The sequence below is a fragment of the Coenobita brevimanus genome, chromosome 100 (genome assembly GCF_032717465.1).
Source record: "Coenobita brevimanus isolate Jiangsu-jjx chromosome 100, ASM3271746v2, whole genome shotgun sequence".
NCBI lineage: Eukaryota > Metazoa > Arthropoda > Malacostraca > Decapoda > Coenobitidae > Coenobita > Coenobita brevimanus.
The window spans coordinates 1577703-1601126 of NC_137053.1; the positions used below are offsets into that span (position 1 = coordinate 1577703).

The 23424-nt window shown below is 44.7% G+C and overlaps 1 protein-coding gene across 1 annotated transcript in view; it reads left to right on the forward strand.

Moving 5' to 3' along the window:
* LOC145414519 (uncharacterized) overlaps nucleotides 1-23424 on the forward strand; it is a 239615-nt gene that overhangs the window by 191776 nt on the left and 24415 nt on the right. Inside the window, exons 3-6 of the mRNA XM_080284042.1 lie at nucleotides 3167-3268; nucleotides 4954-5125; nucleotides 5896-6057; nucleotides 15677-15753. Of these exons, the coding sequence (XP_080140168.1) occupies nucleotides 3167-3268; nucleotides 4954-5125; nucleotides 5896-6057; nucleotides 15677-15753 (513 nt within the window). The remainder of the gene's footprint in view (nucleotides 1-3166; nucleotides 3269-4953; nucleotides 5126-5895; nucleotides 6058-15676; nucleotides 15754-23424) is intronic.

Genomic DNA, 23424 nt, shown 5'->3' on the forward strand with positions numbered 1-23424 from the left:
TCCTCACCCGCCTTCCTCTTCCTCCTCATCAATTTTTATATCCATTTCTCTCTCATCTTAACACGCCTTCTCACGCTTTCCTTCCTTTAACACACATTTTCCCTCTTTCCCTCATTTCCTCATCCATTTCTTACTTCCCCATCCTTCCCTAACTTTCTTAACGCTTCTTACACTTCATCAACGTTACTTCCTGAGTTTCCTTCTCTTATCTTCATATTTGTTTCTAATGTCTCATCCTCCCTTACCGTTCCCGACTACCTGTGTCTTCGTTCCGCTTCATTATCTTCTCTACTTCACCTTTTCGCTTCCCCCGTCCCTCCCACCACTTTCCCCCCTCTACCTGTGTCCCCTTCTCTCTTTCCCCTACACCACTTTCCCCACTCCACCCATCCCCTTTCCTCTGTCCTCTCCATCACCTTCTCCACTACACTTGTCCCTGGCCCCTATATCACCTTCCTACTTTCCATTTTATTTGTCGTTCCGTCATTTTTCCCACTTCACCTCCCTCCATCCTCTCCATCACCTTCCCCACTCCATTCTTCTCCATATTCACTTTCCTCGACGTTCTATCACCTCCACTTCCACTTCACCTGCCGTACCATCACCTTTCACACTTCACCACACTCCTTCCCCCGTCAGCAGGGTCCTCAGCAAAGCCTGGCGTCGCTAAAGTTGGCTGTCACAACACTGGATGGATGGAGGAGGCACACGCTACCCCGCTGACACTGCCAAATGGCCCTCCCTCTTTACCCCAGCGCCACAACACACTCCCTACACCACAACGCACCCCAGCCTTCGTTTTCAGGGTGCCTCGCTGTCACCGTGTGTGTGTGTGTGTGTGTGTGTGTGTGTGTGTGTGTGTGTGTGTGTGTGTGTTCAAGCTGAAGGAGCCTTGAACGTAAACGAAGGAACATGCACAAAAGCACGCCATACATGCCAGCTGTCTTGTAATTTTGGATACGCTTACAACGGTACAAACACCCACAGATAAACAACCAAACAACCACATCTCAGCGTAACCACCACAAACTGAACACGCACTTTATCTGAACACACACACACACACACACACACACACACACACACACACACACACACACACACACACACAAAACCACAAACACAGGCACATGGCTATCGAGAAGTAATACGCATGACCACAGTTATCTCTCTCTCTCTCTCTCTCTCACACACACACACACACACACACACACACACACACACACACACACACACACACACACACACACACGACTATGACACCAATTATCCTGCCTGTAACTGCGTCCCTGCGTGCCTGTTGTCCCTCTTAGGTGACGATGATGACGTGACAAGAGCCCATCATTTCACGTACCCATCACGGCCTCCGATGCGACCCACGGACCTAGGATGGTATGGCCAATTTAATGGGTTGGGTTCGATTTGTAAGCACTTCGTAATGGGTCTCGAGAGTACAAATGAGGTGGGAGTACAAATGAGTCTTGAGAGTACATGTGAGTACAAATGCGTTAGAATGCTCCACCATTCCCCTCTAGAATTTACTCCCATTATCTTACTACACTATCCCACTCACGTATCTAGCACACGCCATCATTTCATCCCACCATCACTCCCATTACCTTCCTGCACCATCCCACTCACTAACTCATTCAGCGCATGGCCATCCTTCTACCCCACAACCCACTCCCATTATCTTACTGCACCATCCTACCCACTCACTCACTCAGGCAGCGCATGGCCATCACCCCACTCCACCATCCCCACCTCATCCGCACGGCACTAGCAGCCAAGACGACGCTATCTCACCTCTTCTCCTTATGAGTGAGCCTCTTGTTTACGAGGTCGTTCTGACACACTAACGACGTGGTTAGACGTACGCAAACTGCCGGCGGCCCATCCACGGCACACGTAAACTATGGTCTTTACCCTAACTGCTGCGCCGCCTGCCTTTTTTTACGACGAGGTGTTTCAGGGTGATAATTCGCTGGGCGGGTGCAGGCGGCTGGCTTCTGCTGTTTCAGGCCGGGCTGGGAAGTGCGTTTTTTCTTCCACATTTCCGGGTTTGTTACATATTTTTACCTGTGCATCGTTAACGACTCACGCCACCTATTTTCGATGCTTTGGGTTTCATTAATCGCTATAACTGCAAGAGAAAGAAAGAATAAGGGACAATTCCTCAACATTATAAGGGTGCGAAAGAATGAGGGACGATTCCTCAGTTGACTTCTTTGCATCTCAAAGAAAAGATTTCCAACGTGATAAGCTTTACCGGGGAAGTATGTAGTTCAGCAAGGATGGCATGATATCCTTTATAACAATGCTCATGTTAATGGTTCCTTCCCTTGCCAACAGCACCGCTAAACGACCATGTGCAAGTGAAAACCAAAGAGTGACCTTTTATATTATTATTATTACCATTTATAACATCTTACCAAAAAGCATTGACTTGGGCAGTGATCTTGAGTGATATTAGCATTGTAACTGCTGTTGCCATGGTAACCTTTCACCTACGGAACTGCCCACTAATAAAAACAATTTACAAAAATGAGGCTCATCCTTCCCTCGCTCTGCAATAGTTCGTTTACTCTAATTAACTGGAGCTTTTAATATGCCTTAATTCTTACCAACAACTCGATGACAGAATATAACAAAATCTTTGGTGTAGGTCCTTTCCGTATTTTTTTTTTTCACGAATTGCATCATATCCTGTAATACTTTTAACCTTTTGCTACAGCCCAACATTCAAGATGGGGAGATGGCAAGTTTAGGCCAAGTTATAATGGATAATAATGGTACCCAGACTCGTTCAAGATCCAAAATATCACGTGAGAATAATATAATTTAAGATTCAGGATTCCTTTCATCACAGAAGCTCAACCACAAAGTCCCCTAATCGATCCTGCTCTAATTAATTTTTTTTCTGTTGTGCTTATAAATCATCTAAGTATGTTTTTTCTCAGCTCTCATTTATTCAATCTGAAATACAACCACAACCTCTGCACTAAGTAATTTTTTGTTTCCTAGTATTTACAAGTTAACCCTTCTAGGTATATATATTTTTTACTCTATTGCATTTCTAACCAATAATAGTACCAAATCCGCATCAATTTTCCCCACGCTTTATATAACTACATCCCCATTAACTCCCCACGTCTTCCTCTTGCAGGCGGATGTTCCCCACGGTGCGCGCCTCCTTCACGGGCCTCAAGAGCGAAGACAGATACCTGGTTCTACTCGACATTGTGCCCATCGACAACAAGCGATACAGGTGAGACAGGGGGTGGCAAAGGTGTTTAACTGGCAGAGGAGCAATATAGGGAGAGGTGTGGTGTGGGTGAGGGTAAGTGAAATGTTGGTATATGTGCTGTAGGGATGTGGCGAGTGTGTGGTTGGGGCGCGTAGTAGTCAGGGGAGCCACATAGCGAAGTGTGGTAAGGTGTGATTGAGGTGTGAAATATATGCCAACCTACTAATAAACGGAAGTCAAAAAATATCCACCACTCAGTCATTACATTACACGTACCGATGAACAAACGAACAAATCCCAGAAAAGGGTTCCTATGTACGTAGGTAAACTCAGGATAACAACAGGTGATGAGCGTGATTACCTTAATTGACACAGGTATGTCTACGTAACGAATTATTGTAGCACTTGGCCTAATCAGTTTATGACGCTGGTATTGATAATTTAGCGTCACCTTGGAAAATATATGCAAATGGCCAACTCTTCACCATAGATAAGAAGATTAATTTACTGACGCTCAGGACTAAGGGAGAGTGTTTAGGTGCACATCTGTGAATTTACCTGCATGTCGTCGTGTGTGTGTGTGTGTGTGTGTGTGTGTGTGTGTGTGTGTGTGTGTGTGTGTGTGTGTGTGTGTGTGTGTGTGTGTATGTGTGTGTGTGTGTGTGTGTTTGCAAATTGTCAGTGTTTGTATGTATGTAATTTTTTTTTATTTGTATATTGCCAGAGTATGTAAGTTTTTTTTCGTGTGTGTGTGTGTGTGTGTGTGTGTGTGTGTGTGTGTGTGTGTGTGTGTGTACGCGATTGTGATATCAGTAACACAGGTGTGGCGCACAGGTGTATCGGGACAGCTACACCCCAGCCCATAGCAGGTGTGGCCTAAGTGATCACACACACCTTGACGTCAAACCTGCTCAGCCGTGTTGTTCCAGACCCGACTCATTTATATCGTGTCTTATTTTCCCCGTGAATGATGTGTGAAATGTCGAGGAATTTAGAGGAGAATTTATATTTTCCCTGTTGACACCTCATTATTCATTAAGTAAAGATATTTTTGCTCTTCTTATGATAGCCTGTTGATAACTTATTAAATGGTTATCTCTAATCGGTAGTTACTCGACAGATTGCACTTATACCCTCATCTTGTCCCTGCTATCAGACTGCCTTATTTTCATAGTATTTTATATATATTTTTTTTTCACTTACAAAAGAATAAAAACTGCCACTGAAAAACTTTTATACCGCATTTCTGATATCTATAAACGATAAGGTGATAATACACTTGTATAGGGCTTTATGCCAGACTTGCTTATCAGATCTGACAATGGGGGTTTGGATGGGTGCGTGAATGAATATTTATGGTATCGAGAGAGGCGTTGTGCTCGGTGGAGTTGGCGTGCCTGGGGGAAAATACCCTCGTGTTGAAGACCGATACAGCTTATTTCCTACAGTTTTCTTCCATATCAATCAGCCTAAATGCCCACAGTTTTTAAAGAGAACATTAAGTTATATTACAGCCATTATTTGCCACCCTTGTGATGCAAAGAATAGTAATCACGTCTGGCGACCTTAAAGCTGCACCAACAGTCAGAAAGGTACACAGCTGCTGAAAGTATACAACAGGTTCTGACATACTACAATGGGTGCATTTTACAAATAACTTTTCAATAGGTAAGCAGGTACAGTAAGGGCTTGTTTTTCCCCCTCAGGTACGCATACCACCGCTCGTCTTGGCTGGTGGCCGGCAAAGCTGACCCGCCACCGCCATACCGACTCTACGCTCACCCGGACTCCCCCTACACCGGAGACCAACTCAAGAAGCAGATCGTGTCATTCGAGAAGGTCAAACTCACCAACAACGAGATGGACAAACATGGACACGTGAGTTATTACCTAATGACTGCACGTTTAGCCTAAATATCTGAATGAAGGGTGCGGACTTGGTCACGAAAATTCTGTTGCTACGAAGTTTTTGTTTTAACTTGAAGAAGACCCCCATAACCCTCCTTGGCTCATCTAATGGCTAAATGCAATAAGAAAGGAGGAATTATATGGCTAGATACCAAGGAGACTCATTCGTATACCTCATAACTAAGACTCAACGAATTTCATGCAGTCTTTCCTTAGTACTGGAGGGGATGGGAAGAACCCTTGTCTTTGCTATCTTTGTCTTATTGTACAAGGTTAGTCACAGTTTTATAGGAGCTACCTAGTATGTGTCAATGGCCTACTGCAGTTATTCTCTTCTTATGTTTTATTCAGTTTGTTGGGGTAGCCTATCAGGTAAAAATTAACCGATATACCCTTTTCACTCCAACCTGGCCTAAAACTGCCACTTCTCCACCCTGAATACCGAGTTATAACAAGGTATTAACACCAGAGTATGATGCTAGTCACGAAGAAGTGCTATGGAACGGATGTAGAGCCAAAATACCATCTTATTCTGTCACTGAGCTACGTGAAATAAGCCGACAGAGGACGAAAATCTGGGCCAAGTTGAAGTGAAAAGACTGTAGTGGGGAGGGGTGTACGGATGGACTATAGTGGGGAGGAGTGTACAAATGGACTATAATAAAGGGATGTACAATATATAGACCACCTTGTACACCTGAGATGAATGGTTGATCACTGACCTGGCTCGCGTTGTACAGATCGTGCTGAACTCCATGCACCGGTACCAGCCTCGTATCCACCTGGTCCGCCGACATGACTCCGGCCAGGGACCAGTGGCGGACCTGGACCTCGAGGACCACAAGACCTTCCTCTTCTCGGAGACCGTCTTCACCGCCGTCACCGCCTACCAGAACCAATTGGTGAGTCACGCTACAAGCGCTTTATTATTATTATTATTATTATTATTATTGCTGTTTCACTGTTTTTAACCCGATCAAAAAGGTGCCTTTTTTTATTTTTTTGGCCACTAACAAAGTTTTAAATAGCTAACAAAAAATTGGAGTACAAGTTGATTAAAATCGCTGTGACAATATTTCCTGCTGTGAAAATACTCTGATAGTATTATAGCTGTTAACCACACTCGGTGAAATATTAAGAGATATTAAGTGAGGAAACCGAAAATGGGGAACACAAAAATCAATTTCATATTCTAGCTGAGGAAAATATAAAGGAGTGCCAGAAAAATGAAACATAAATAAAGAGAAAAATAAATAAATGCTTGCGTTCCTTAGCATAAAAAATAATAATCTCAACAGGAGGGAGAATGAGCAGTGAGTTTTTTTTTTTTTTTATGTGTCCGACTCTGGGCATAGGCTTCACAGCCTGCTATCGTGGCCCAGCAGTCCTCCTACATACCATACACCTCTACATGTCACCACTTCGGCACTAACACCCACCGTCCATATTGAATACATGCTAGGGCTGTCTCATACAGGACTGATGTATTGGTATTAGCCGGGGTATTTTTACAACATGTCGGCGGGTCTTCTGGAAGATCAGTAAAGCCTGATTTAATGAAATTCAAATCCTTAAACTGTTCCCTGCTCCAGCGGGGATTTGAACCTGGGTCCGTTAGAACGTCAGGCCACCTCTCTACCGATTGAGCCACGCCTCCCCCAAATGGTCTTCATCCGAGGTCCGCCATTTGTTTCCATTGGCGGGGACTTGTAGGTTCTCACTACATGATGAAATTTATTGGTTATTATGCATTCTGCTCTAAACTGCCTACCCTTACGGCAGTACTAGCTCGCCACCAGTTTCTCCCCCCGAGTCCTTATTGAGGACTGAAACGCCAAAAATCACCGAAGAAGAGGCGTAAAATTAATTCCAACACACTAAGCACGACTGGTTTGCCTCCGTTCATAATAACGACACTAGGGCGAGGTTGAATAGGGCTTATAATAGGGTCACTGTTTATTAAATACAGGTCGTGATATGTACTGGCATTTGGTAATTAATAAAGCAAGGCACAAAGTAAACAGAACGTGATGGGTAGGGTAACGCCAAGCCTGCCATCTGTCGGGCGAAATGTGAACAAGGAAACTAACTTAGATGCTGGAGTATAGTTCCGTATTTATTTATTTATTTTTTGGCTACAAGAATTACCTCGAAACATCACATAATTTAATACGACGGCGACTTTATAATTTCTTCTTGTTACAGCCATTAGATTTTCTTCAGCTAAGGGGAGAGATAGTAAAGAGGTTGAGGGAGATATATTTTCCTCCCTAATCAAAATAAAATTGTCTTGTGGCAGCCGGAATGCGATAAAGAAACTACTAATGCAATAAAAGGGGGCTTAGTGCTAGTGAATAATAGAAACACATAATGAATGAGACTGAATGATAACCGTGAGTGGTGCTTAGCGCTTAATAACTTTGCAATCCAATATGCAATTTGCCGTAAACTAATAAGAGGCTTAGGAGTACTTTTGCCTTATTAGTATTCAGATAGAGCACTGGATCCATTTACGGAGAGCACGATATCATCACACCTATATATTATTAATTTTTCCTCTCCATTACCCCTCACCTTCCCTCCCCAGTCCTCTCTAGTACTCTTACCTTTTCCTCTCCATCACTCCTCTTCATCTCTCCGTATCACCCATCCCTCTACTGCGTTAGTCCTTCCCCTCCCATCTCATCATCCCTCCCCACCCCTTCACATCACCTGTCCCCCTCCCCTCCTTGCCTTTCATATCATGCCTCCCTCTCCTTTTCCCCCCTTCACATCAACCTTCCGTTTCCTCCCCCTCTCCTCATATCCTCCCACCCCTCTCTCCCCTTCCCGTCACATCATCCTTCCCCTCCCTCTCCCCCCTTTCAAATCGTTCCTCCTCTCCCTCCACCCCTCCCACAACATTCCTCCCCTCCAGTCTCCTCCTAACATATATCTCTCCTCTTCCTCCCCATCACTCCTTCTACCTCCCCCTTCATCCTCATCACCCTTCTCCCTCCACCCCCTTCCTCATCACCCCTTTTCCCTCCCCCTTCATCCCTATCACTCCCTTTCCTCTTCATTCATCACCCATTGCAGCAAGTCATAATTCATTCAGTTTTCCCTAACGATTTTTTCATTATTTCTTTCAATATTCTTTATTTACATCGTTAAGCATCTCTCTCTCTCTCTCTCTCTCTCTCTCTCACACACACACACACACACACACACACACACACACACACACACACACACATCACTCCACACAGACACTAATCAATGCTCTATCGAATGGAACCCTCAGCCTCCCCCTCCCATTCTCCCCCCTTCCCCCCCGAGAGAGAGAGAGAGAGAGAGAGAGAGAGAGAGAGAGAGAGAGAGAGAGTACTGACATTATGAGTGTTTAGTGTTACATTCAGGACGAAGAGAGTGATTCCCCTCCTCATCCTCAGATTCATGCATAATAAGAGAGAGAGAGAGAGAGAGAGAGAGAGAGAGAGAGAAAGAGAGAGAGTGTCACTGATATTCCGAGCATTTACTGTTATATCAAGGGGGGACTGACTCAGATTCCCTACTACGTCCCACACAGCCGCCCGCGTCAACTCTCCATTTTAATCCAACTAATTCCAATTTTCCGACAATTACGCGTCACGGGCTTTGGCAGGCTGGCGTAGCTCTCAATGGCGCCACACTCAGCGTAACGGAGGATAATGTACGCGGATTTCCCAGCGGAGACCAGCGTAACTTAATCACATCTGCGTTTTGGTGTGAATGTGTGTGTGTGTGTGTGTGTGTGTGTGTGTGTGTGTGTGTGTGTGTGTGTGTGTGTGTGTGTGTGTGTGTGTGTTTGAGAGAGAGAGAGAAAGAGAGAGAGAGAGAGAGAGAGAGAGAGAGAGAGAGAGAGAGAGAGAGAGAGAGAGAGAGAGAGAGATCGTGTGACCTAGATGTATGTAGCTAATCACCAGCTTTGGATTATGTTTTTGATCACAGCCATACCTTGTGGGGGCTGGTGGTCTAGTGGCTGCATGCACCAATGGAGGGGGGGGGGGGTCCTGGTCTTGTCTTGCACACACGGGTTCAAAACATAAAGAGATTTGTTGATTTATTTCATTTTTTACCCCCGCCATCGAAGTTGGAGGGAGGATTGTATATCACTTGTGCTTGTTTGTCTGTCTGTGTACAAGATATCTCAAAAACTGGTTATCGAATTTCAATTAAATCTGGTGGACGGGTGGGCAGTGGATTAAGGAAGAGTTGATTAGGATTTGAGGTGGGATCGGATTAGGATGTGGGAATAAATCATAAATCTTATTAATTCTGGTTGAGGTATGTACTCTGTGAAACTGTGTAAAAGGGCAGACTAAAACCGTAGAATTAAGTGACCATGTGAGACCGTGAAAGTTGTCGCCTTGTAGGAAAGAGGATTTACACCAATTAATCATATATTTTAGTGGCGTTGACGGAGGTATGCCCTCTCTGAATGCTCACTAGTTCGATCCTGTAATGCATCTGTTTCTTAGGCTTTTATTCTCTCTCATTGACTACGGTCGCCTTGCCTCTACTGGTAAAAAATGGCTGTTACTGTTTATTTCCGTTACCGTTTATTCCCATTGTCGTTCATTAATGTTCCTGTATGACACTATAATCTTTTCTAATATTTAACGTTTATTACCGTTGTCGTCTATTAATACTACCGTTTATTGCTGTTACTGTTTATTTCATTTGTCGTTTATTATCGTTACCGTCTATTACCGCCACTGTTTATTGCTGTTGCCGTTTATTACCGTCACCGTTTTGCTGACATAAATTGCTGTGTGTGACCTCAAATGAAATTAAGGTGAGAGGATACCTGCGGGGGTGACAGGTTAACAGGAGATTCAGGTGAGGTGGGATTATATTATTAAACCGTAAAATTCAACCACATCTTATTTCAGTCCCACTTCAAACTCACTTCACTCCCACTTCACTAAGTCATCATGTAATTATTTTCGTCCTTTCCACTCATTCACTCCTCCCCCCTCCTCCCACCCTGCAAACCCTGTTCCATCCCTCCCCTCTTTACTTCACCCTATCCCCTACAAGCACACTAACCCCCACTACATCCCTCTGTTCCCCATTCCAACCCACAAAACCTCATCCTATCCAATACTACTCTCTTTCCTCTCTCGCCATATGCATCCCCACCCAACCCTCCCCTCTGTGTTTTACATCGCTACCTGTTCCCTCACTAGACCTCATCCTACTCCCTTATACTCCCCTCCACCCCATAGAATCCTTACTACCCTACAGGACCACTCCCTACTCCAGTCCCTCTCGTCCTTACACAGCCTCAACTTCACCTCACTCCATAAAACCACAACGAAGTTCATCTTATATTCACAGATCCTACTCGGGTCGATAACAGAACCCCATCTACCCTACACAGCTACCCTCACTACTCAACACACCCCTAATTTCACCCCTACCCATAACCCCACTACCTTCACCACTCCACAGATCCCCATTTTCACCCCTCCCCTTAACCGCACAGTGTACCTCTCCCAATTTCACCCTTTCCCATAACCCCACTACCCTCACTGCTCTACACATCCCCAATATCACCTCTTCGTACAACCCCAGTGTACCTCTTTCACCCCTTCCCCTAACCCCACAGTGTACCTCACCCCCTATTTCACCCCTCCCCCTAACCCCACATCGTACCTCACCCCACCGCAGGGAACCCCACCCCACCCCACCGTTCTCCCTCGCCCGGAACTGTCCCACATTAGCATAACAATGGCGAGGTGTGAGGGACGCCGCCACCCCGACAGCCAGCCCACCCGTCAAGCATTTTAATGACCTATAATTTTATGATTAATCCCGTATTAGAGGATGGCCGGCGGAACTGCTACTCTCTTTTACAGCTGACGAGTTCGTTTCCGCTGGCTTATCAATGGGACACCTTGTGGCGGGAGGGTCCGGTGTGATAACGTGTCATTTATACCTGGTCCACATGATGTACCTTGTGGATAGCCTTGTGGGGTGTATTGTGAGTGTATTATTCCCGTACACTCGGAACATCAGCGTGAGACTCAAGATCTTCATACCCACTGTGATCACCGCGCTCCGATATAGATGTTTAGCATGGGTTATAATCCGCACTCACTATATCCAAGGACAATATCTTACCAGTTCTGTCCATCTGTCTGTCTAATTTACCTGTCTATCTAAAATATAACAGTATTAAGTTTTTTGTCGTTCAAGTCAGCTGGTGATTTTTTTTTCCCGTTCTGTTTTCCGTCACTAGTGCAGCAAGATACAAAACAATGCCAGTACTCAGATGCCAAAGAGATCACTAACGCCAGCAACCGCGAAAATTTTCTGTGTTCAGGCTGTCTGTGTCTCCGCCCTGAGCGTCCCGTAACCAACATATAAACATAGACAGAACTGACGCACAAGTTTAACCGGATGAAGCCGCGTATATTGAAACCACAGAGGTCCCCGCGATTCCCTTCAACCGGGGCGGGAATGCGTTTACTGGAGTCCCCCAGGGAGTGCCCACCAATCACTCACGCCCACTTTCACAAACCATTTTACAGGACTTAGAAAACTTCGTGGCAAAATCATCTTAGCAATTCCTTATGTATTTTGCACCTTGATATTCTCTCTTGTGCTATTGATATATTTCTACGATCGACATACCTTGCCTCATTTACGTACATGAGGGTAAAAAGGTATCATGTGCAAAATAAATCGCCGAAAAAGAGGCGCTACGATATTTTCTATGCTACCGAGAGTTGGACCGAGGAATCCTAACCAATTTACAATATGAAACGAATCTCTAAAAAATTTACGTGATTTGATATATATTTCTGTTTTTTGTATTCTGTCACTTTATAAATCCCTCTAATTCGATTGTCAAGTGCCTGGTAGCTGTGTAAGTGAGGGCAGTATATATACCTACAATGCCATACACAAGCTAAGCATGAGAAAGTTTATAAATACACCCAGGGCCCGTATTCACAAAAGGTATTAGCCAGTTCTTACAATAAACAAATATTCAGAGCAGATAATATTAATGGAAATAATTTTAGTTTCATTGTCCTTTATTACGTTATTAGTTACTCTAGTATGGCCTTGAAATATATGTATGTCTTTTTCACTTTAAACTGGCCTAAAATTGCCATCTCTCCATCATGAATGCCGAGTTGTAACAGTAGATTAGCATTAAAATATGATGCTAGTCACGAAAAAGTGCCATAAAAGGATGTATAGATGTAACATTGTCTTATTCTGCCGTCGAAGAACGTGAACTAAGATCCAGTAGAAAGAAAATCTGTGCCAACTTAAAGTGAAGGGAGTATAGTAGTATGAGGTAATCCATTCACTCCTATGACTTTTTTTTTTATTTTGTCTACATCCAAAAAAATTATTCTTCCATTTCTTTATTAAATTTGTAGGGTTCAATAGAGCCCTCATTAACCCCTTCATCAGTAAAGTAATCTAGAGCAGGTAAAATTGTTTGGCAGGTACAAGAATTAATTACAAACGATAATCAGGGAATTGAAGTGATTAACATAAAAACCATACATAAACGCAACTTAGTTCTACATTGTTAATCCACAAGAATCCAGGCCACCGGCACACACACACACACACACACACACACACACACACACACACACACGTCGGTTTACAGCGCATTAGAGCCACATCCTACCAGCGACGCGTGCCACAAAAAAAAAAGCAGAGAGAGCAGAGGAAGATCCGCGTATTTTGCATAAACAAACTCTGCTCTTTGGGGCCCTCATCTGCGTGGACTTAAATGCGACACTGCCCACGCCCTTCCCTCAGCCCCGTCCGTCAGTGAGATGTTTACCCAGTGAGAGATGTATAGCGTAATGAAAAGCCATAATTAATCGGGAATAATTAATATTTACATAGGCAAACAGAGAAGGGCTGGGGAGAGGGTGAGGGAGGGTGTGACAGCTGCTCGTGCATGCTTCTGTGGGGAGATGTAGGGGTGTGGCTAGAGGGGTGAGGAGGGGAAGGGACACTATGAATGACTGTGGAAGAGTCACGTGGGAAACAGGGAAGCATCTATGTAAATCTGAAAGCAAAGATTGATGTATGGAACAGTTCGCAAGACAGAAGACACAAGGATATAGTAAAATTGTAACAGTCCGTTTAAAAAATAATATTTACAAATAAATGTTTATCATATTTGCACACACACACACACACACACACACACACACACACACACACACACACACACACACACACACACACACACATTCATCACAACAGCAGAAATTGACCACGACTTCCTAGCGATTGATAGGAAGAAAATAAGACTAAAGAAAAACGAAAGAAAAAGAAAGCTACGAGACCAATCAGCAGTCTGGCCTGCGAAATCGGTCACACCTCCATTCATTTATCGTCATTCAAACCTTAGGAATTCTCGGCGCCTCCTGATAAGCGAAAGAACCCCAAATAAATATGTTTAATAAAATATCGCCCTTAACACTCGTGAAGTAGTACCAGCAATCATCAAGTAAAAGAAAAATGAGTGCAACTTTATGTAAATCTCTGTGTACACTTTCTGCATTCATTTCCACCTTTCGTCAGTTACTTTCCTTCCTCATCGTCCATACTTCGTTTCTCACATCTAATTTATATTCACACGATCCCTTCTCATCACTCCAGTCATGTTTCTTTACCTACCTGGCCATTCAGTCTAAAATCATACTCTCCTACCCATTGATCACTAAATTTCCTAAGTCCATATCATTCGTTAATCTCTACATTTTTCGTTCTACCCATTCTGCTCAATCCACGTTTTTGTTCTCAGCCGTCCCGTTTCTGCTACTCTTGCTTCTAACTTCTCATACTTACGCCGTATCAATATCTGACATTAATACATTAAAAATGGTAATAATCCTTTTTTTTATGTAGTGTTCTTGCTGCATCTGTACTCAGCTTCCTGTTTTATAGCAAGGCTTTCGTAGGAGCAGCCACTTACTTTCCTGGTACCAGTCTAACTTACACATACCACATTTTCTCACTTCCTCTCTTTTCTATCACCATGCCAAGGTACACTATACACGAATGTACACCTGTGCACATACTCAGCGACTGCCTTCACACACACACACACACACACACACACACACACACACACACACACACACACACACACACACACATTTCAGAACACTATCAGAAGACGTGTGTAGTGTTTAATGGTGTGTGATATCAGGTGATCCTAGAGCCATCACTGGAGGGGGTGGGAGTGATGGGGGACAGGGAGGGTGGGGATGATATGCGGGAGAAGGAGGGTGTATAAGGGATGTGGAATGGGGAGAAGGTAGGATATGTGGAAGAGAGGGATGTGGAGCGTGGAGAAGATAGGGGATGTGGAGGGGGTTAGGAAGAGACAGGAGGAGAGGGATGTGGAATGTGGAGAAGATAGGGAATGTGGACGGGGGTGAAGAAGAGACTGGAGGAATGGGAAAGACAAAGATGTGTAGAATGGAGGGAATGTGAAGAGGAGTGAGGGTGAGACAAGATGGATGTGGAGGAGTGAAGAATGAAATGGATGATGAAGAGAAAAGTGAAGGAGGAATGTGAGGGATATGAAGGAGTGAGAGGAGAAATGTGGAGGGAGTCGGGAGAAAGGTGAGAAATGGAGTAATGAAGGATATGAAGAGTTATAGCAGAGGTGAGAAGATGACTGACATGAGGAGTGAAGGGGTATGGAACTGCTGATGAGTGAAATGAGTGGATATGAGCTTCGGGAGGGGTATGGATGTGAGACTGATGGGGAATGAGTAGGTGGAGTGAGGGAAGCAAGTTGATGTGGGGTGATGGAGGGGTGTGGAGATGAGGTTAAAGAGGGGTGTAGAGGTAGAGGTGGGGTGGAATGGCTGACGAGGTGGGGTGAGGGAAGGGTGTGGAAGTGGAGGTGAGGGAAGAGTGAGTGGGTGGGGTGAAGGAGGAGTGCAAAGGCAGGGTGAGGGAGGGGTGTGGAGATGGGGTGAAGGAGGGGTGCAAAAGCAGTGTGAGGGAGGGGTGTGGAGGTGGGGTGAGGTGCAGTGGAGGGGTGTGGGAGGGGTATTGTGGCAAGGTGAGGAAGTGGAGTGATGGAGGGGTGAGGAAGGGATGTGGCTGTGAAAGACAGGAGGAAGACATTAAACAGAAATTGAAAGAAACTGAGAAGGAAGGCATTCATTTCCTCTCTCTCTCTCTCTCTCTCTCTCTCTCCTTATCGCGTTAACCAATCCCCCTGCGCCTCACATCCCGCGTCGACTGAATACTTGATGAAACCCAACTCCTTATTGGTTTTCACGCCGATGCCGCCAAGGGAGCGCCGACCTGATTGGCTGATAGGCGGCAGATCCAACCAACCGCGCCCTCGCTGATAAGATAAGCGTGATGGAAGGGTGGGAGGAAAGGAAAATGATGATGATGGTGATGATGATGGTGATATGGGGGACAGTGAAGGTGGTGGTGATGGTTTTTGTTATGATTATTATTATTATTATTATTATTGCTCCACAGATCACGAAACTGAAGATCGACAGTAACCCGTTCGCAAAAGGCTTCAGAGATTCTTCCCGTCTCACCGACTTCGAAAGGTAAGCCCATCTCAGGTGTGTCTCGAGAATTTTAGTTCTTAGCCCAGACCCTACGTCGCCTTCGTCAGCTTCCTTCTAAGACACTCTATTCCCTTACTCATGTTCTTTAAGTCTTCGCTACTTTTTTTTTTTCTTCTTCTACCCTCGCCGGCTACTTAGTCTTTGTCATCTTTCTTCTTCAGTATTTTTTTCACTTAATTGTGGATTATAGTTTTCCTACTACAGTTACCCTAATGCAATCTAAGCTAACCTAACCCAACCCAATCTAACCTAATCCCAACCCAACCTAACCTAAACCAACCCAACCCAACCCGACCCAACCTAACCTAACCCAACCCAATCCAACCCAGCCTAACCTAATCCAACCTAACCTCACCTAACCTCACCTTATATATTCAGTCTTCTTTTTGAACAATGAACTTTCTTCACTTTTCATTCCGAGGATCTCTCTCTCTCTCTCTCTCTCTCTCTCTCTCTCTTTCTCTCTCGCTGCCATCAAACGACCATGTTCAGCTAATATAACCCTCATTAACCCCTTGACCACTAAATTGCTCCCCCTAAACTAATTATAATTGCCCGGTAATAACGAGAATAAAGTGTGATAAATGACATCCTTATAAACACCTTCATTTCAACCACTTGTTTATCATTCTGTTAAATCAGTTCTTTTTTTTCATATTCTACATTTGGACTTGTATCTTTTCATAACCATTTTTTATTCAAGTATTCCTACCTCGCACATAATATATTTCTCTCTATTTTTCTATCTATCTGTCTATCTATCTATATTGCCACTACCTTACTGTTCTCTCTCCTTTTCTATCTGTCTACCTATCTTGCCTCCACCTTATCGTCCTTTCGCCCTGTCATATTAGTTCATTATTCCTTCCGTTTCCTCGTACCATTCTTTTCATATCAGAGATGACCTTCCTTCTGACTGTCTCTTTCAAAGTTTTCTCCATTGCTTTATCTTCCATTCTCCCTTCCTTTACAGTCAACTCTTTATTTCACTAGTTTCAGATACCACTCTCCTTGAGCTTGGACTGTTTTCCATTCACTCTTTTCCTCTTTTATTAATTTTGCTTAATCAATAACCTTTTAATTTTACCTTCTCCTCCATGGTTTGTAGGCAATGAATTTCTTTGTGTCTGAAGATGTTTTTTATTATCACTTTCATCCCTTCTAATCACTATTAAAATCCCGTCTTTCATTTCTCTCCCTCTCTCGCCTCAGAAATCCTCAAAAGACACTACACAGCGCCTACTCCCCTTCATCACTCCTTTTTCGCATACCTGTCTCACACACCTGCACTTACGCATTCCAAGATACCCCTATGTATACCCAAATCTTCATTCATATGGCCACTTACACATACGCATACCCCCTCGTACACCTGTGCTTTTAAGAACACAGCAACTCACTTCTCCTTACCTTCTTACACCGACTCACAATCCCTCTCCCTCACACACACACAACACACACACACTCACACACACACACACACACACCTTCATTCTCAAATACAGCACCTCCCCGACGACTCTCACACTCACGCACCTCCCTCATCGCACACTCCCTTTTATCAACAAAACTCCTCATTTTTTTCCCATGTCCCTCACATTATCATCCCTCATTCTTTCCACCCACTGTCCTATATCTTTCACGTTTTTCTTCTCTCTTACTTTCTTCCTTCCTCCTACATTCTTCCACTCCCTCTTACTTTCCTTCCTCCTCCCACGTTCGATCTCATCACTCACGGTAATTTTACTCTGTCCACACCCTCCATCATGGCATAAACAAGGCTTCGTCCACCCACACCCTTCCTCCCCCTCATACGTTTGCCTCCTCACGCTTCCTAATTCTCCCCAGTCCTCCATCTCTTTCGCATCCTTCAGCCTCACTTTCTTTTCTTTTTATCTTTTTTTTTAGCCAAACTTTCCCTCACATTTATTTTCCTTACCTACATTATACTTAATCCTCAGCACCTTCTCATACTCATCCCCAAGTCCTCACACTCTTTTAGCCTCCCCTCTCACCCTTCTTCAAGTCTCACACCCTCTTTCTGTAACGCACTTACCTGTTATTTCCTAGTCACACTTTGCTTCATGCCCTTTGTCCCGTCTCTATTCACACTCCCGTCCTTATTCCGTTCTTGTAACTCCTTCACTGCCATCAATCCAGTAACACTCCTCACTCCGTTTTATTCCACAAATATACTTTTACATCTTCCCCCTCCCTCCACCACTCTTCATCCTCCATCACTCTCCATCCTCTCTCACACCGCCTCTTCTCTCCACCTCACACCACTCTCTTCCCCCATCCCCTCCTTCAAGTTTATAGCACCTTAAATTCCACCCCCCACCAGCAGGAGTAAGATGACACACGCCCATTCAGGTTTTCTCTCATTGTCTCTCAGCTTCCGTGCCAGAAATGCGTGATTCCTGTCTTGCAACCTCCCCCCATCCTGCCCCGCCCGCTCAATGAGGCTTCTGAATGGGGGATGGGGGGCGCAGGGAGGGGAGGATACTCTGTAGAAAGAAGGGGTGGTTACTTTCCTTATGCCTAGTCAATTCTTAGCAGAGGTTTGTGAGTTATAAGGGTGAATGCTAGTGCGGCGCTGAGAGCTCTTAAATGCTGATATCAGTGTCCAGTTGACCACAGAGATTATGCCTATAGAGGATATGTTCTCAAGTTATAAGCACATATTTAGAATTATTACTAGTAGGAGAATTTGCATTTACGCCAGTGGGTCCTGTCTCTGGGGATGTGCATATCATCGTAATAGCTCGTTAACGAAGTATAGTAAGCCAATATTTCAATCTATGGCGCCACACACACACACACACACACACGTTCCTTATATACATAATAGGAATGTGTGTGTGTGTGTGTGTGTGTGTGTGTGTGTGTGTGTGTGTGTGTGTGTGTGTGTGTGTGTGTGTGTGTGTGTGTGTGTGTGTGTGTGTGTGCTATGCCTAGTATAAAACCAAGCATAAACACATAAACGCCGCCACCAAAAAGAGTGATTGACAAGCAGCACATAAAGCACACAGTTGCCGCACACTTTATTACCACACACACACACGCACACACACACACACACACACACACACACACAAACACCCTGGCTCTCCCCTGTCTCACACATCTCTCGTACAATACCCATGCAAGTTTTCAGTGTACTCATAGACTACTGCACACACACTCACACACACACACACACACACACACACACACGCACCATAATCTGTCCCGGCATACACAGTGCATATAAAACTGATCCCAATTATGTGCTGCCCCTGAATAATTATGAGAGCAATAATTCGGTCAATAAATCGCTGTAGTCGGGAATACAATAACTACGGCAGCTCCACAATACAGTTATCAGTGCCGCCGTCAGCAGAGCAGGTCATTATTGAGTGTATTTACATGATGGTGTGTGTGTGTGTGTGTGTGTGAGAGAGAGAGAGAGAGAGAGAGAGAGAGAGAGAGAGAGAGAGAGTTGTTGGGAGGGGTTTTTGTCTTGTGGGATGATGATGATGGCGATAATAATAATAATGATGATGATGATGATGATGATGATGAGTGTATGAGGTGTGAAGTTAGCATGGCATTCTCCCAGACACACACACACACACACACACACACACACACACACACACACACACACACACACACACACACACACACACTAACTGCCAACACAAGAGCCTAAAATTACTACGTCCAGAAAATACATGTATTCAACACAGGATTACAAAAAAATAAAAAAAGAGAGTGCATCTTTCTGTCATTATTCCTCTCTCTCTCTCTCTCTCTCTCTCTCTCTCTCTCTCTCTCATGCCTGCCAACTAGGGGCCACGACCCTTAACGACCCTCACACTCCGACCCTCTTAACCCTCCCCCCTTCCTCAGACCACCTGGGAGAGAGAGAGAGAGAGAGAGAGAGAGAGAGAGAGAGAGAGAGAGAGAGAGAGAGAGAGAGAGAGAGAGAGAGAGAGAGAGTAATGGTGATTTTAACAGTCCATATGTGATTCAGTACAGGACCGGAGTTTTTCGGGAGAGTGACGAGCTGAGTTAAGTCTTTCCCATGCTGGTGAAGTACGAATAGGCAAGGAGCGTTTATGGTGACAGTGATGCATGTGAAAGTCGAAGTATTTTAGTCGTAGAAGCTTTATTAGCAACCCCCCAGGCTCATCTGAACGTGAACCCTGTGGACTACAGGATAAGGAGGAAGTTAAGGGACGTTTGTATAACCGGGCAGCTCCACCAACCAGTCATTTCGGTGCCACCACGTGAAGGCGTCGTATATCTGCGTGTGTTAGAGGCTATACGTGTCATCGGTGGCCTTTGGTTCTTTCTTCCTTGCATAAAAATCAAATAAAAACAACGAGGCAGAAACAGAGGCTAACATTTGAAGGGACACACTACTAACATCTATTTCTCTCTCTCTCTCTCTCTCTCTCTCTCTCTCTCTCTCTCTCTCAGGTAAAGTAAGTGGCCAAAAATGCGGATGTAATGCCAACTGTCTATCTGTCTGTCTGTCACGGCTAAAGAGAGGGGAAGTGGCTGTCTCCCCTCGCCACCCTCTCTTGCTCTCCTCTTTATTCCACTCTCTCTTTTTTCGCTCTCTTTACACGTCTTCTGTCACATTCCTTCCTCTTTTTTTATCCTCTCTCTCCGTCCTCTTCCTGCTTCTTATCCTCAGTTCTCTCTTCCCCCTCTTTATTTTCAGTGACCCCCTTTCTTCATTCCTCCTCTCTCTCTCTCTCTCTCTCTCTCTCTCTCTCTCTCTCTCTCTCTCTTACTCTGGGTGTAGACTTGATATCCCTTTACCTGAGGCCTAGCAGTTCCCTACATGCCTTACATCTTCACATGCCGCCACTTCGGAACAAACATCCTCCGTCCGTAGCCTACTGAATACATCCTAGGCCGTTCTCATTCAGGACTGGTGTGTGTGGTATTATCTGGGGTATTTTCATAACATGCCGGTGTGTGTGTGTGTGTGTGTGTGTGTGTGTGTGTGTGTGTGTGTGTGTGTGCGTGTGTGTTAAGTAAAGTGTGTTTTTGCGAAATTCAAATCCACAAATTATTTCCTGCTCTACTCCGGAATCGAACTCCTATCCTTTCAGACAGCGGATGAATTCTCTAACCACTCGGCCACCACCTTCCTCGCCCTTTTCCTCTTTCCCTTTACTTCTCTTTCTCCTCTTTCTTCCTCTTCCCCTGTCACTCCTCCCTTCCTCTCCTCCTCTTCCTTTGCTTATCCTCTTCATCTGTCTCTTTCCCCCCTCTTCTCTTCTTCCTTTCCTACTTCCTTGTATCTCTTCCCTTTTCATCCTCTTTCCCACTTCTGCCTTCTCTTCCTCATCTTTTTCGTCTTTTCTTCCTCCCCTTCCTCCTCCCTTATTCTCTTCTCCTCTTCTCTTCCATTGTTTCCCTTCCTTCTTTTCCTCTTCCATTGCTCTGTTCTACTCCCTTCTTCCTCTTCCTTTCACTCTCCTCCCTCCTCTTCCTCCCCCTCCTCTAGCACTTCCTCCTTCCCCTCATCTTACCCTCATTTATGCCCTCCTTCTCATTTCACATGCCCTCTTTCCCCTCATCTCATTATCCCTCACCTCCTCCTTCCCCATTCCCCCACTTCCCTTTGCGTTTCCGTCCCTTCTTTCCTCTCTCTCTCTCTCTCTCTCTCTCTCTCTCTCTCTCTCTCTCTCTAGCTATTTATCTATTTATCATTCTATCTGTCAGTGTATCAGTGTATATCTCTATGTATGAGTATAAATATATCTTTCTGCATCTCTCTCTCTCTCTCTCTCTCTCTCTCTCTCTCTCTCTCTCGCTGTGACAAGCTGCTTCCGTGTCGAGGTGTGAGGGTGAGGGCAGTTGTCACGTCCACGAGGGGAGACGGGAACACCCACGGAGAGAGATAAAGAGAGAGAGAGAGAGAGAGAGAGAGAGAGAGAGAGAGAGAGATGAAGAAAATAATTACTACATATTGAAACAAAAACTTGAGACGCGCACAAGGGCTGCAACCTTAAGACCGAACTACAGAATGAGACAGTTTCTAAAAAATCGCATAAAATAATAATAATAATAATAATAATAATGAAAAAAACTTATTACATCTTTACATGAGTCTGTCGAGATGATGATGATGATGATGATGATGATGATGATGATGATGATGATGATGATGATGATGACGGAATATATGAGCAAACAACGAGCGAAATACGAGCGAGATAAAAACTTGTGTGTCGCTTTCTGGTCATTGTAAGCAGAATTACGAAGCCAGATTCAGTTGGCATCTATGAACTTGCTCTCAAAAAGGTGTTGGAAAGTGACTAAGCACATAAAATCTTGAGAAAATAGCTAAGAAATATCACTGTAATTATAAGACTATCGCTAAAGCTGGGGTAATTATCTCCGTAAAACCATCACTTGTCGCTAAATTGGAATTATGAAATCTAGCAACAAAATCGCTGCACTGGCTCTACCGCCCCTTAGTGAAAAGCCCCTCCCCCCAAAGCCGCTCAATTAACCCCCTCAGGACGATGATACACTTCTCACACTTATTCTTGCTCCCTCCGGACGATTTTCTTCAGCTCAGATTAGACTTCTTGCAGTGAAGGGATTCATGGAGAGTTTATCTGATCTCTCTCATACGAAAAATCTCTCATTAGGTAAATAGTCTAGAAATAACAAGAATAAAAAAAGGTCACCAGCTTCAAGGGGTTAACACTGAGACGGGCCTTGTTAGCGGCATCAGGTCACACGAGGTCACAAGGACACAGCAGGTCAGGTCAAAGCATAGGGTAGGGATGCAGTACAGAATAGCGTGGTAGAGAAGGGCTGGATAGGGAAGGGTGAGGTAGGGTGGGCAGGGTACCTCAGGGCAGAGTTTGAGGGAAGGGAAAATTAGGTGGGACAAGGTAGGCAGGACAGGGACGATAAGATAGAGTTATGTAAGGTAGGGTATTGCAGGACAGGGGAAGGGAAAGCAAAGTAATGTAATACTAGGAAATGCAGGACAGACTCAGGTGAGATAAGACCATGACAAGGCAGGTAAAATAGGGAAGAAGTAATTAACACAGGGCCAGGTAAGCACGAGAGTAAGGTAGGATGAGGCAGGGTAGATTAACGCAGGGTAAGGAAGGAATGGGAAGGGTGGATCAGGGAAGGGCAGAGCAGGGAAAGGCAAGGGAGGGCAAGGGAGGGGAGGGGAAATTAGGGCAGGGGAGGGCAAGGCTGGACAGAACCGAGGTCATCACAGGCGAAGGCAGGTCAACAGGGGTCAGAGCGTGGGAATCTGAGGAAGGGAGAAGGGGTGCGTCTGGAGTTCATCTTCTTGTTGTGTTCATTGTCTGTAACATTTTAGGAGGGGCGTGGGAAGGAGGGGTGATGGAGAGGTGGGGGTTGGGGTGATGGTAACGGAAGGGGGAGAGAGGCGACGTTGAGCAGTGATGAATAGATATTTGGGGCAAAGGAACAGGAAAAAGGGAGCTCTGTGGACTAGAGGAGGTTAGGAAGCACTAGAAAATAAGATGATGAGAGAGAGAGGCAAGCGAAGACAAGGAGAAAGGACGAGGGAAGGGAGGAGGAGAAGGGAATATGGAAGGGAGAAAGAAGAGACAGGAACATGGGGAAGAGAAGAAGATAAAAATGTTAAAG